Consider the following 15680-nt stretch of genomic DNA (forward strand, 5'->3'; position numbering starts at 1 on the left):
AACCACCTTATATTTGATTTAAAACAAGACACAGTCTTGAAACATATTTTCTGCGGTCACAATTTAAGGCAACCACTCTATTATCTGCCACAGTTTATAATCTTCCACTATTTTAATAATTACAATTTATGTCTTTCACTATTTTAATCACTACATCCCTCCCCCCTCCCACAGCCTACAAGCAATTCCACTGGGTTATACATGTATCATTGTTTAAAACCTCTTTCCATGGTATTCATTTTTGCAATAGAGTGATTTGTTAACATCAAAACTCTCATCAGATCCCTATTGAACTATGTGATTGATCTGATGTTTTTCTTCTGCATTTCTGCTCCCACAGTTCTTTTGTGTGGATGTGGATAGCTTCTTTCTCATAAGTTCCTCTGGATTGTCCTGGATCATTGTATTGCTGCTAGTAGAAGTCTATTACATTCAATTGCACCACAATGCATCAGTCTCCAATACATTGCTGATGGAGTTGTGAATTCTGGGGAGCAATTTGGAATTTTGCTCAATGGGCTTTAAAAGAATGCCTGCCCTTTGATCCAGCCATAACACTGCTGGGCTTGTACCCCAAAGAGATAACAAGGAAAAAGACTTGTACAAGAATATTCATAGTTGCGCTTTTTGTGGTGGCAAAAAAATGGAAAATGAGGGGATGCCCTTCTATTGGGGAATGGCTGAACAAATTGTGGTATCTGATGGTGATGGAATACTCCACCAGCTGTGTATCGAGTCCCAATTTTGCCATATTCCTTCCAACATTTATCACTAGAAAAGGAATATTAAGCACAGTGACCCAGACATGATTGCTCTTCAAGTCTGGGCCCAGAAAAGGGGTTCTTGTTATTTCGTACACATAATCGGGGATTTCCACAGGTTACATGATTGGACAAATACAGACAAAAGGAATTGCATGATTGGAGAATGGGGAGCAGGCATATGGATTACCACAAACTACAGGATTGGTCAAGTCCACAGAGGGTTGTGGGTCAGGCAGGAAATGTTCGCACTTGTATCCCGTTGGCAGCATCCTGTAGTAGCAAGCTTTTGGGTGGGCCGTCCTTGCAAAGCTAGTTCCTTCAGCATAAAAAAGATCTCTCAAGGGGACCCTGAGGAATTTTCCATTACAGTTTCTGTCTCAGAGCATCATGGGATGCCTTCCAATGAGCAGGGCCCGTGCTCCGCGCCACCGAAGCATTACGGGATACATTACTAGCTCCGCCCTCTAAGTAGGACTTCCTGGCCTGAAGCGTCATGGGATATATGGAAGGCTTCCTAAGTCATAGGCTTCCCTGGCGCCGAAGCGTCATGGGACGTGTAGTTCAGGCGAGATTCCCAAGAACCTAGAGTCCTTTTCCCCCAAAGCATCTTTGTATATCTCGGTTTAATCTCCTAAGGAATAAGGGTCTCTTTCCTAGCGGTCTCGGAAACGCTGTTAGACCTTGGAGTCATAATCTGGACCAGTGTAGACTAGCACACGTCTTATCAACGCATCTCTGTCTTCTTCCCAACCCCGGCACCTCCGACTGAAGTAGGCACTCCAATGCCGCCAGTACCCAGACTGTCTGTGACTATCGCCTGCTCCAATCTCAACGTCCACCAAGGGAAGGGCCAGAAATTTATGGCTGTACTCTGCTCACTGAGGGGATAAACAAGAGCCAAGAGTTCAATACATAGACCTTTATTTGGGTCTGGATCAGCCGGTACAAAGCAGGCGTAGCTTGGACTTCTAAACACGCTTTTCAGTCGCCCTTTGCTGGGTTTACCTACACTGTGGAATGGGGTGGGCGGGGTGGAGGAAGAGCCTCCATATTGAGTGTGGTAGGCCAGGGTTTCCTGGCGTTAGGTAAGACCGGTTTGTTGTTCTTCGCTGAAACAAACTTTATAAGGCAAGATCACCATATGATCTCACTACTGGGAAGTCAGAAAAATTTTAGAGGCGAAACAATTCACTCCTGCCACTCTCGTCATGGCGGATTCTCACGATCGGATATCCCGGAAGTGGGCTTGCGTCGATTCAGCTTCCGGGAGCGCTGCGCAGGCTCGGCCGGCCGGCGCTTGCTGCATGATTGCTCGCTCTCTCTCTTGAGCCGTGACTCCAACCCGCCGCCATGTCCTACCCGTCCGAGGATTACGACAACGAGGTAAGGCAGGATCCCGTTCCCTGGGTCGAGATCAGCCCACTGAGGGCCCAGGGAATGGGAGTGAGGAGCGGGGTCGGGGTATCCCTCTGCCTCCCCTCCCCTGGCTTCTTCCTCCATCTTTCTTGTTTCCTCCTCTCTCCCTCCCCATCTTAGCTCTCTCCGCCTTTTTCCTTTTCTCTCCTTTCTTCTCCTTCCTTCCCCACCCTTTTTCTCCTCTCTTCTTTCTCTTCTCCTTCCTTTCTCTTCCCTCTCCCGTACTTTCCCCTTCTCACTCCTTCCTCGTCCTCCCTCCTCCGCATTTCTTCCCTACTCTTCACTCTTAACTCCCCTTTTTCTTTCCCCTAACCCCATTTAGCCACTCTCCTCTCTGCTCCTCTCTCTGTTTCTCTTCCTTGGCTCCCCCGTTCTCTTCCTATTCATTTTTTTCTTTTTTCCTTTTTATCTTCCCTTTTAAAAAAGCACTTTCCCTAGCTGTCATCCTTTCCCTGGTGTAGCCTTTCCTCACTCACAGGTCTCAGCGAATGGGAGACTGCCTTTATAGATGGGCATAGTTGGGCAGCATTGAAAGAGCACTATGAGCCAGCCACTGTCCTAAATGCTGGGGATACAAAAAAGACCCAAACAACATCTGCCCTCAAGGAGCTCAACGTTTAATGAGGAAACTGCAAAATAGGAACAAAGATAAATGGGAGGAGATCTCAAAAGGAAGGTCTTGGGGACTCAGTGTCTGGAAAAGGTTCTGGCCAAAATGAAGGAGAGGACTGGAAAAACTGTCATTGTCCTGCTGGGGAAGAGACATATATAGATGGGTGACACTGTGTTCAAAGAGTGACTCTGAGGGCTGCCACCCTTCCTCCATGAAGCCTGTTATCTTTTTTATTTTTTTAACTTTTACCTTTAGTCTTAGAATCAATGACATGTATTGGTTCTAAGGCAGAAAAGTGGTCATGGCTAGGCAGTGGGAATTCAGTGACTTGCCCAGGGTCACAAATCCAGGAATCCAGGAGGCTAGATTTTAAGGCTGGACCTCCCATCTCTAGGCCTGGTTCTCTATCTGCTGAGCCATCTAGCTGCCCCCAAGTCTGTTGCATTGAAACATTACCTGGCTGGTAACACCCCTATGCTCAGCCCAGCTATGTGCTCTTTTCTTTAGGAGCTGGCTGTCTAGTAGAGTATATCTATATTGTTTCTTTCTTTTTTTTAAATTTGTAATTCCATTTCCTTTCACAAAGAGCCCTTGCCTTTTAGCCCCAGGACCAACCAGGTTTAGACAAGTTAATCCATTCACCTAGCATTTGGTTTCTACTGTTACAAAAGTGAAGTTAATTGTGGACTTTGTAGACCTCTGCCTATTTTGTGAATGGCTATTTTCTTTTCCTGCAGGCTGCATATGATCCCTATGCTTACCCTGGCGACTATGACATGCACACAGGTGAGCACTGGCATCTCTCAGCAGAGCATTAAGTGACTCCAACTCTTGGTACCCAATCCCTGACACAGCACCATGTTCAGCCAGGAGTCACCTACAAGAAGGCCCCTATGTATTAGGAACTGCCTTGGCAGGTGCCAGCCTTAAAATAGCATGGCCTCAGTGGCCAGGAAACCAGGTTTTACTGTTCATTCAGGTGGGGGGCAGGATTGGGGGCGATGGGCAGAGTGGAAGTGTAGGTGAAACCCCATCGCTGCTCTCAAGGAGCTGGCAATCTGGTTGAGAGAATATTAGCTTCTCAAATACTAATGGTTTCCTTTTTTTATATTTGTAATTCCACAGCCAGACACCCAGGTTTTTCAGTAAATCTGATTGATTGATTGATTGACCATCTGAGTATTAGAGGAATAATCCGATGGATTTTTTATGCTATTTGTTTAGTGATTCATGGGATTTAGATGAAAGTCTTAGTATTAAAAGCATCATCCCTAAGTCATTTGCTGATTATGCTTTTTCACTCATTACTTTTAGACTTTGGGTTTGCTCTAATCCTTTATAGTATTACTCTAGGTGTTGGGGGTTGCGAGCTCTGTGGTGATTGAGGGGCTTTTTGCCCCTTCATCTCTAATCTGTAGGAGACCCAAAGCAGGACCTAGCCTATGAACGACAATATGAGCAGCAGACCTATCAAGTAATTCCAGAAGTGATCAAGGATTTCATCCAATATTTCCATAAAACTGTCTCCGACCTTATCGACCAGAAAGTGTATGAGCTCCAGGCAAGCCGGGTGTCCAGTGACGTTATCGACCAAAAGGTGTATGAGATCCAGGACATCTATGAGAACAGGTATAGATGGTCCCTGGGGCTGCCCTGGCATCAGTCTCCCCCCATGATGGTTCATCCTTCCTTCCTGTCAGTATCTTTGGGAGGAATCTGGCCTCATTTTACTGATTTTATTTTTCTTCCTAAACTATCCTGGATGGCTATTAACATTCAGGTTCTTCCCAGTCTTTCCTTTCCCATTTGGCTTAGTCTGTTCACAAACTAAAGCACTATGTACAATTCCTCTAAACCCTCTGAACCTCAGAGAACATCCAGGTAGATGGTCTCTAGATGACTAAATTCTCTCTGGAGATTAGCTGTTATTCTTAGAAATAAGTACCAAAGAGTGTGATGCTGTGGAGGGTTATTTCTGAAGCGCCTACTATGTGCCAGGCATTGCTAGGCACTCAAAATACAACTCCAGAAAGGAAACATTCCCATCCTGCAAGGAACTTGCATCCTACTGGGAAGACTACAAGTGTGTGGGTGTACAGCTGCACATACACATAGCATCAACATAAGGTTAATAAATGCACATGTATGCAGAATAGTTACGTCAGGGTAGTTGGGAAGGAGGGCACTAATGATTAGGATAATCAGTGGCTTTGTATAGAAGATAGGGCTTAAACTGGGTATCTGAAGTCTGAGGAGGAAAGATAAGCATTTGAAGCCTGTGGGACAGTCTATGGACAGTACAAAGGCCCAGTGGTTGGAGATGGAGAGTTCTATATGTGAAGCCAGTTTGGATCAATGAGTGCAAGAGGGGAAATGAAATCATTGTCAATGGAAGATAAATTGGTGCCAGGTCATGTGGGACTTTATTTGCTAAACGGGAGTTTATATTTTATTCTAGAGGTGAAATAGGAAGTCCCTGGAGCTGATGAAATTGAGGAGTCACATGGTTAAGAGATGCACTTAAGATGAATTTGACAGGAGAGACTGGGCTAGGGAGAGACTTGAGGCAGAAACACCAATCAGGAATTATTGGAATAATCTAGGAGAGAGGTGAGGAGATCCTGAACCAAGATGGAGCTCTGTGAAGTCAGAGAAAAGGATCAAATATGAGAGATGTTGTAAAGGTAGAAATGACAAGTTTGGCAACAGATCTGACAGGGGGTGGGGTGCTAAAAGGAGAGTGGAGAGTCATGTTGTAAAAATGAGGAGCTTACAGTGTCCAGGAACAGTTGTAGCCTAAAGATCACCAAATCTTTTTTCCTTTAAGAAATGTTTAATACTTAAAATAAGAAATAACATTAACATAATTACAGTGTCTGGTCTGAAAGCCTTGATCTCACCTAAAAAAACTAAGGCCAAGGAGATAAAGTCTTCACTTGAAGTCCATGGTTTATTTGATTCTTAAAGACATAGCCACTTTTTCACCCAAGTTCCCTAAGTATCCTTATTCCCTAGAACAAAGATGTTTGAGTGATGTTCAAACCAAGAACAGCAATGTCTTTTGACTAATGATATTAGGAGATAAGATGTCTGTTCACCTTTGACCATACTGGAGGATTTTAGGAAGATATTTCCCTAGAACAGTGTTGGTGAACATTTTCAAGTTCAGGCACCCCCTCAATTATCCCTGAGAGCAGAGGGAGGAAGTGTTGCCTTTGGGTGGCTGGACAGAGGGTTGAGGCATGCAAAAAATGTCCTTGGGTGCTGGGAAGAGGGGGATAAGAACAATTTCCCCTGTGTGCCATGCCTTCATCAATGCTGTCCTAAAGGTTCATAGACCTTGAAGTCACCCTTCTGTTTTAAGTAAATGAAAAGCCCTAAAACATAACCAAGTTTTATTAGGAATGTTGTCCTGTTTCATGAAAATGCAAGTGGACATTTCTGGGATTTCAGTAAGCTAGAAAAAATTGCCCACTTAGATAGTAATAAATGATCTTTGATGATATTGGCTAAAAGTGCAGGATATAGTTTTTTTACTTTCATGGTACATATTTTCCTGCCTGATCTCTCTCTCTCTCTCCCTCTTCCCCCCTCTCCCCCCTTCACCTTTAGCTGGACCAAGCTGACTGAAAGGTTCTTCAAGAATACCCCCTGGCCAGAAGCAGAGGCCATTGCCCCACAAGTTGGCAACGGTAGGATTGGCAGGTTGACAGGCTTATGAAGAGTGCTGCCTGGGGCCTTGCTCCAATTATTCATGGAGGAGAATCTTGGAGAAAGGGAGATAGAAATAGCTAAAGAGGGGGTAGCTGGGTCACTCAGTGGACTGAGAGCCAGGCCTAGAGACAGGAGGTCCTAGATTTAAATCTGACTTTCCAGCTGTGTGACCCTGGGCAAGTTACTTACCCCCATTGCCTAGCCCTTATCACTCTTCTGCCTTGGAACCAATACCCACTATTGATTCCAAGATGGAAGGTAAAGGGTTAAGAAAGGGAGGGAGGGAGGGAAGAAACCAAATTTTGTTTCTGGGATTTTCTAGAAAGATCTGGCAACTTTATTGGTTAGGCAAATTTTCCCTATGAGAAGCTTCCCTAGGTAAATGTTACCTGATCCACACTAGTAAATCCAACCTGTCACTGCCATTCCACTAATTTGATAGGGAAACATCCTAGAAGTCATCACACTGATGTTGCTAATCATACTCATCAACATAGATGTTTAAAAACTGGCCTTGAGGCAGTAGATGTCTTAGTGTATAGAGAGCCAGGCCTGGAGGCAGGAGGTCCTGGGTTCAAATGTGACCTCAAATACTTCCTAGCTGTGTCACTCTGGGCAAGTCACTTACCCCCATTATCTAGCCCTTACTGCTTTACTGCCTTAGAACCAATATGTAGTGCTACGTATTGGTTCTAAGCCAAAAGGTATGGGTTTGAAAAACAAAAAAAAGAAAGAATTAGCCCATATTATATTTGCTCTGGGTTTCTAAAAGTGACCTCTACATACAACTGGAATCTATAGTTACCAAAGTAAGGATTTGCATTTTAAAGATAGAGCAGGTGAGAGGAGAGAAAGGAAGTTGATAATGTCCCAAGAGAACAGGAGAAAAATTACTCCCAAGACCCTAGGGCCCTCACTGGCCTTTGCCATCTCTCGTAGATGCTGTCTTCTTGATCCTGTATAAGGAACTTTATTACAGACACATCTATGCCAAAGTCAGCGTGAGTATCTACCTTGTGCTGCCATCTCTTGGCTTCCTCTTCTCTTGATACATCCTGCCACAAGCCAGTTTGGTTTCCGTGGTAACAGCCACTACTGGTACCCCTTCTTAGTCTTGGCATGTTTCAACCTAATGGGCTAGTTGACATTTTCCAAGTTGTTAAAGTAATATCCTCCTCGTAAGTGATCAAGTCTGGAAGAAATAACTGGCCTGTTCAAGGCAGCAAGATAGTAGAGCTTCTAGCAGATGCCTACAGAATTGTGTCCAGACTTCTGTTTCTGCCAGTCACATCCTCACTTCCCATCTTCATTTATTTGTTCATTCTGGACCGTACCAGTAGTGTCTCCTCCCTCCGTGTGAGGCTTGTGCTTCTCTGGATAGCCCCAGACATCTACTTTTTCACAAGTTCCCTGGCTCTAATTAGCAAGGAATTATGGGATTTAAATGAATAATTACATTTGGATTTTTCTCACTGTCTTTACAGGGCGGGCCTTCCTTGGAACAGAGGTTTGAGTCCTATTACAACTACTGCAACCTTTTCAACTACATTCTCAGTGAGTCTGAGGCTTTCCATTCCTGAAGAGGGCTTGGCATGAGAGGCATTTAGGTGGCTCAAGTGGATCAATAGTCTGGCCCAGAGATAGGATCTCCTGGATTCAAATCTGGCCTCTGACACTTCCTGGCAGTATGATCCAGGGCGAGTTACTTAACCCTCATTGCCTAGTTCTTATTGTTCTTGATTCCAAGATGGAAAATGGAAGGTCCTTTTATTTTTAAGGGGGTGGGACAGGGGCAGTATGAAACTCCAGCTTTCTTTAGCACTCCTTTTCATGTAATGATTACTGTCAGGGGCCGACTGGGTAGCTCAGTGGATTGAGAGTCAGGACTAGAGATGGGAGGTCCTGGGTTCAAATCTGGCTTTGGACACTTCCCAGCTGGATAACCCTGGGCAAGTCACTTAACCCCCATTCCCTAGCCCTTACTGCTCTTCTGCCTTGAAACCGATACACAGTATTGATTCTAAGGTGGAAAGTGAGGGTTGGGGGGAGGGGGGGATGATTATTGTCCATGGGCTGGAATTCTAACTTGATAACTCTGTGAGAGTGCCCTGTTGGCAAGCCCCTGCCTTTCCCGGATTGTTGCACAGCCTTTAGAAAGTATGGGAGTACCTAATCTCCGTTTGAAATGACCCCCATGCCTTCTACCTTTGCAGATGCTGATGGACCTGCCCCCCTTGAACTGCCCAACCAGTGGCTGTGGGATATCATTGATGAATTCATCTACCAGGTAGCCTGCTGATTGAGAATAACCTATTTCAGATCTGTCCTTCCACAGGTGGCCCAGCCTACTCTGTACCTCTGCTGGGAGGATATTCTCAATTTTCTGGCAGAGTATAGTGGAAATAATTGCAAACTTGCTTCATCTCAGCCCTTCTACCAGTTCATAGACTGGGAACCAACAGTCAGATGGACATACTACTTCCATGATGGTAACAATAATTGACACTCTACTTGATGTCCATTATCTCTTCTGAAACTTATGGCAATTCTGTGAGGATTTAGAGAAATTGTCCTGATTTTATAAAAGGCAACTGAAGCTCACCAAAGTTACCCTAAGTTATACAATTCATAAGTGAAGGAGCTAGGATTCAAACTGTCTCAGGCTTTGTGACATCTCCTCTCTAGAGTGGTCCATTCAGATTAGACCCTATTTGAATAGGGCCATGAAGGAGGGACAGCCCTTTCCTCTTGGCAGCAAACTGTTGTAGCAAGCTTTTGGGTGGGTCAGCCTTGCAAAGCTAGTTCCTTTAGCATAAAGGGGCTCTCAAGGGGATCTGAGGGGGCTGCCCCTCAGGGCTAGGCCTTGGTATTTTCATATGGTCTGTCCACAGCCCCAATTCACATTGGTTCCCTTTGCCTATTTCCCTTTCATTTGCTACAATGAGCTCCCTCTTTTATCAGGTGGCATCTTGGTTGCAAATCCAGTTGGCTAATTGGTTCATGGTACTGTAAGAGGATCAGCTGCATTTATCTGTCTTAAAAGGAGCTGAGTGTAGTCTTGGGTTTATCTAGTGGCTTTTCTCTTGAAGTGCCAAAGCTACTTTATCTGTTCAGGACAAACAATGTGAAGCTTGTCCAGAGCAGACACAGGTTTGCTAATGCACCTTTGATGTTTTCATGAGTTGGTCTGGTGGTTTTTCATGGGATCCAGTAATCCATAAGCTTAAGAAACTTCTTTTAGCCAAAGGGGCATCTTATTGGGCACTTGTAAAATATTCAGTGATGATGGATCACTTACTCTTGACTCAAAAATCCGTCTTTTAAATTTAATCAGCAAAAGAGCAGACAAATGAGTCCAGATTAGATGACTTGAGAAAAAAGCATTAGGTAGTAAGTCATAGCAGCAGTTAATGGAGAAAGCCATTAATGAAGAGGGTTGCTGCCTTTTTGATTGCCCTCCAAAAGCCTGGAGGCTCTTCACATGATGGGATTGTAACCAGGACCTCTCCAGTGACTCACCCTTTGGGCTCTCTCTCCTGCAGTTTCAGTCATTCAGTCAATACCGGTGGAAGACGGCCAAAAAGTCAGATGAGGAGATTGACTTTCTTCGTTCCAACCCCAAGGTCTGGAATGTCCACAGCGTCCTCAATGTGCTTCATTCCCTTGTAGACAAATCCAATATCAACCGGCAGCTAGAAGTCTATACCAGTGGAGGTAAGAGCAGCTAGTGTGGGAAGCTGAGAATCCCAGTCCTGTTTTGGGGGACATTGGAAGTTTGCAGGATGCTTTCCTTATCACTTGGTGAGGCTTGTCACACATAGTCATGGGGAAGCAAAGACTCATTGGGGCATAGGAACCAGTCCTTGGTCACCCATCATCTTAAATTTATAAGCCAAACTTGACACTAATCCCTCTTAGTGAATGTCATCAATCCCTGGTGTCCTGAGGGGCTGCCCTGCCCCTCTCTCTCTAGTTAAAATAAATCTCTTGGCATTTCCTCACAGAATAGCCCCCTCCTGAGTCTCTTTCCTGACCTGGAGAGGAGAGACCAGGTACAAAAAAATGGATCTTTCTATTGCTGAGCAGGTACAGGAAGGCTCCTTCAAAGTGAAGAGCCCTTCATAAGGCTCAGGATCCTTTGGGTTCTAATGACTCAATTCTGGAACAGTCTGAGGCTACTTACAGTCTAGCCTAGTCTCTGCCGCTAGCCCAGTGCTGTCAAACTCAGATAGAAACAGGTACCTGCCAGGCTACATAATGTCTTAGAAAACCACAAATTCAAATGATAAATGCTGTAGATTTATTTTATCAAGCATTTCCCAGTTACACTTTAATCAGGTTCTGTGACACTGAGGAGTTGACCCTCCTCTGCAGCCTACAAAGCCTCACCAGGCCTTTGACTCCCCTGACAGTGCTGGGGCACTGGGAGGCAGGAGGAATTTAGGGGGTGGGGTGGGGAGAGTGTGCCGTCCAGGTGTGGGTGCTAGACTGACCTCGTCCTACCTAGTTGGTGATGGCTGGGTTTGGACTTCCTCTGTCACACATACCCTATCAGAAACTTCCTGCCTGTTTCCCCCAGAGGAGAACTCATGGATAAAAGGCTTCTTTTACACAGTGTCTGCTCTTGGGAGGGAAGTGCTAAATCAATGCTTCATCCCTCTCCTACCCAGGTGACCCTGAGAGTGTGGCTGGTGAGTATGGCCGGCACTCCCTCTACAAGATGCTTGGCTACTTCAGCCTGGTGGGGCTGCTCCGGCTCCACTCCCTCTTGGGGGATTACTACCAGGCTATCAAGGTGCTGGAGAACATTGAGTTGAACAAGAAGGTAATGCTTGGGATCAGAGCAGTAGGCAGTTCTGAGCAGGGCAGTGCATGGTTGTGGTGATACCTGGCTAAAGACAGGGACCAGGCAGTCTGTGGGTAGGGAGCTGCTGGCAAAGAATGGAGGTGGAATCTGGGGGGAGGCAGGGATGCTGGACTTAGATAGGGAACTTCCTCTCAAGTACCCCCAGGGCTTTTGTGACTATTGAGCAGTCTTTGATTTTTTTTTTAACCCTTACCTTACATCTTGGAATCAATACTGTGTATTGGTTCTGAGGCAGAAGAGTGGTTAGGGCTAAGCAATGGAGGTTAAGTGACTTTCCCAGGGTCACGTAGCTAGGAAGTATCTGAGGCCAGATCCTGGCTCTAGGCCTGGCTCTTAATCCACTGAGCTACCTAGCTGCCCTCTTTGATTCTTTTTTTAACCCTTACCTTCTGTCTTAAAATCAGTACTGAGGATCAGTAAAGGCTAGGCATGGGTGTTAAGGGACTTGCCTAGGATCACAGCTAGGAAGAATCTGAGGCCATATTTGAACCCAAGACCTCTTCTCATTCAGCCTGGCACTTTATCCATTGAGTCACTTAGCTACCCCCTCAATCTTTGATTCTTTTTTTTTTTAACCCTTACCTTCCATCTTGGAATCAATACTAGGTATTGGTTCCAAGGCAGAAGAGTGGTATGGACTAGGCAATGGGGGTTCAGTGACTTGCTCAGGATCACACAGCTGGGAAGTGGCTGAGGCCAGATTTAAATCTAGGACCTCCCATCTCTAGACCTGGCTCTCAATCCACTGAGCCACCCAGCTGCCCCCTCAGTCTTTGATTCTTGAAGGATCCAGGGCATCCCAAAAGTCTTAATGCTGTTTTAAGCTTTAAGAGCTTACTAATGAATAATAATTGCTATTAATAGCAGTTAAAGCTTTTTTCTTTTCTTTTTGGTAAGCACTAAGACTTGGGACATCCTATCTATTTCTTCTAGTGACTCAGTGAGGAATGGCATTCCTGTTTCCAACCAAAATACCACATGACGGTAGAAGCAGCTGCAGTGGTTTTTTCATAGTCTATAGAGAAGTTCATTCTCTTCTCTGATTCGCACAAATAATCTGTGAAGTAGGGCAGTGAAGGCCTTGTTTTTCCCATTTGATAAATGACAGGCAGGCTTAGAGAGCTGAAGACTTGGTGTCCTGGCCAGTTGGGATTAGAACCCAGGTGTCAAGGCTGCATTTGTCTGCTAGGTTTCTTAATTCAGGAACTTTTTAATGCTTCTGTTCTTTGAGGAGGGAGGGGAGAGCCAAGTGTGAAATAAGGGCACAGTCCAAGACACAAAGCACTTTCTCCAGAGTTGTATTCAAGAAGTTTGTGGCTGAGTTTGACTCTCCAAATGGGGCTGAGAGAGAAGGTGGGGGGCCGCCCCCAGCTAATGTCTCAGAACTATGGCAAAGTTCCTCTGAGCATGGTTGCTCACAGCCATTCATTCCTTCCCCAGAGCATGTATTCCCGGGTGCCTGAATGCCAGGTCACCACCTATTACTATGTGGGGTTTGCCTACTTGATGATGCGCCGGTACCAGGATGCCATTCGTGTCTTTGCCAACATCCTGCTCTACATTCAGAGAACCAAGAGCATGTTTCAGAGAACAACGTACAAATATGAGATGGTAAGCCAAGAGCTGAGCCCAGCAAGACCCCCCACCATCCAATATGGAGCACCCTCAAGGTGCTGCCCAGTTCCCTACTGGTTAAACTCTGAGATGACCTCCTACCTTTCTACAACCGACCTATGCTCTGTGTCCTGTTCCTCCAGCACCCATAATGGGTGCCTGCAAAGTGCTGCCAAGGACCAGCCAATTCTTTGTATCTTGTCCCTCTGGCACCAGTAATGGATACCCATAGAGTGCTGCCTAGGCCCCTTATGCTTAGACTTTGAGACAACCTCACAAAGTGCTCCTGGACATCCTGGGAGCATCAGGCCTTCCTGACACTGTGCCTTCTCTTTTCTCCTTGTAAACCCTCCATGGCCAGATCAACAAGCAGAATGAGCAAATGCATGCCCTGCTGGCCATTGCCCTGACCATGTACCCCATGCGCATTGATGAGAGCATCCACCTGCAGCTCCGAGAGAAGTATGGAGACAAGATGCTGCGCATGCAGAAGGGGGACCCCCAGGTATATGAGGAGCTCTTTAGCTACTCCTGCCCCAAGTTCCTGTCCCCCGTTGTGCCCAACTACGACAACATGCACCCCAACTACCACAAGGAGCCCTTCCTGCAGCAGCTGAAAGTGTTTGCAGATGAGGTACAGCAGCAGGCCCAGCTGTCCACCATTCGCAGCTTCCTGAAGCTCTATACCACCATGCCTGTGGCCAAGCTGGCTGGTTTCTTGGACCTCACTGAACAGGAGTTCCGTATCCAGCTGCTGGTCTTCAAACACAAGATGAAGAACCTGGTGTGGACGAGTGGCATCTCTGCCCTGGACGGAGAGTTCCAGTCAGCCTCCGAGGTGGACTTCTACATCGACAAAGTAGGACTGAGACCCCACTCCCCTATTCTGCAGTCTGTGAGGGACTTAGGGGCTGGTTGGCCTTTTGGGGTGGGGAGAAAAGGCCTCTGGGTATCAGGGCAGGGGGACAGCTCATAGCATACTGGTACCTTCAGGGCACCCAGCTCCTGGTCCCCAAGTGCTGATGGAGGGGAGGCAGTGCCCTGAGCAGACCACTTGTGGGCATCATAGCTCCTTGAAGACCGTGATAACTTGGAGGCTCACCAGAATGGGGAGGGGATTCTTGCCCGTGTGGTTTGAGGATTCTTGGGCATAGTGGAGAGAAGACTTGGGGGAAGAGGGATGGTCTCATGGAGAAGAGTTTATCAGACTTGTACTAGACCAGTGGAGAGAATGGCTATCAGAATGTGGGAGAGAGGCAGGCAGTCCTTTCCTTTTGGGGCAGTTTTCTGCTCCTGACGGCCCCTTCCCTTCTGCCTCTGGAATTCTGTGGTTCTATAAAAAGAGACCTGACCTTTAGGGGAGGAAAGCAGATGTGTTTGTGCCCTTGTTTCCTCCTTGGCCCCTGGATCATTAACATTACCAGTCAGATCAGTTCCTTTTGCAGAATAAGAAAAGTGAAACTTGGCTTCTGAGCCTTGGGTCATGCATGTGAGGTCCCTCAGGTGCCATGGGGAGTTCCTGTCCTCAGGCTCATGAGTAGAGCCTGCCTCTGCCCTTTAGGCAGGGGAGTTGCTGGAGCTGGGCAGATCTGCTGTCATCTGGAACCAATAGGGTGGAAGAAGTCATAGATTGGGGACCATCTTTGACCCTCCTCTCAGATGCTTGGCCCAAAATGGCCCTGACAGGTGGTACTCTTGTTCTGCCCTGTCCCTCAGACCTCCATCTCACTGCTTTCCCACAGGACATGATCCATATTGCAGATACCAAGGTGGCCCGCCGCTATGGAGACTTCTTCATCCGACAAATCCATAAATTTGAGGAGGTAAGAGCTGCTTGGGTGGGACCAGGAGGAGGGGGCTCCTCATATTCCTTCCTTTTTGTCAAAGTCTTTTGAGAAGACTTGGATGATAGGAACTCTTTTAAATCCATGAGCTAAGCTTATAGGACCATTTTGTGTTACAATGGTGGCCACTTTTCCCCACCTCAGACTAGACAAGTCCAGCTGGTTCCTATGACTTCTCTTCTCTTAGTCCCATGTGGAGAATAGGAAGTCCCTCTTGTATAGACTTGGCAGTGTTTCCTGGCTGTCACACAGACTTGGGATGGCCTTTGGGGACACTTAAAGACTTTATAGCAAGGGTCTCTGCCCAACAGCTGTCAGAACTGAGAGTAGCTCCCCTCCCTCACCTCAGAGGCACTCCGGAGGGCTCCCTTGGTAACACACAGAGAGCTCAAATCTTGTCTCCTACTGTCTTCCCTTCTAGCTCAATCGAACCCTAAAGAAGATGGGCCAAAGACCCTGAGTGGGCACCAACTCACCACATTCATCCAGAACTCCTGAGGATGTTGATGTCCAGGTGGCAGAAAAAAAATGTGTTTGCTGTCCTGAGTGTCCTGACCCTTTGATTCAGACCAGCAGGCCTTCCTTGCTGGGGTCTGTTTGAACCAAGGGCTTGAACATTTAAATAAATCCCAGGAAGAGGTCTGCTTGGAGTGAGATTTTTTCCAGTTGTTGGTGAAGACTTGTGGATAAAGATAGTCCCCACAATGCCCCTTTCTTCATAGCAGCCTCTTCCAGTAGAGGCCGAGCCTTCTTTACTTGGCTATCAGGAGCCTTGATCAAGCTTGCTCTCCTATCCAGAGGAGCCACTCTTGGTGCCTGGTCACAGGATACAAGATCAGATCACTTGT

At 46.4% G+C, this 15680-nt stretch overlaps 1 protein-coding gene across 1 annotated transcript; it reads left to right on the forward strand.

The window, feature by feature from the left end:
• The first annotated feature begins 1285 nt into the window (after positions 1 to 1285).
• On the forward strand, positions 1286 to 15474 carry EIF3L (eukaryotic translation initiation factor 3 subunit L). The gene is made up of 13 exons (XM_001365129.5): positions 1286 to 2147; positions 3531 to 3579; positions 4212 to 4422; positions 6406 to 6485; positions 7447 to 7508; positions 7992 to 8061; positions 8721 to 8794; positions 10050 to 10221; positions 11178 to 11332; positions 12815 to 12985; positions 13350 to 13847; positions 14731 to 14811; positions 15254 to 15474. The coding sequence occupies exons 1-13, from the start codon at positions 2115 to 2117 to the stop codon at positions 15290 to 15292; spliced, it is 1695 nt and encodes a 564-aa protein (XP_001365166.1). The 5' UTR covers positions 1286 to 2114; the 3' UTR covers positions 15293 to 15474.
• Positions 15475 to 15680: the final 206 nt, after the last annotated feature.

The sequence above is a fragment of the Monodelphis domestica genome, chromosome 5, assembly GCF_027887165.1.
Source record: "Monodelphis domestica isolate mMonDom1 chromosome 5, mMonDom1.pri, whole genome shotgun sequence".
NCBI lineage: Eukaryota > Metazoa > Chordata > Mammalia > Didelphimorphia > Didelphidae > Monodelphis > Monodelphis domestica.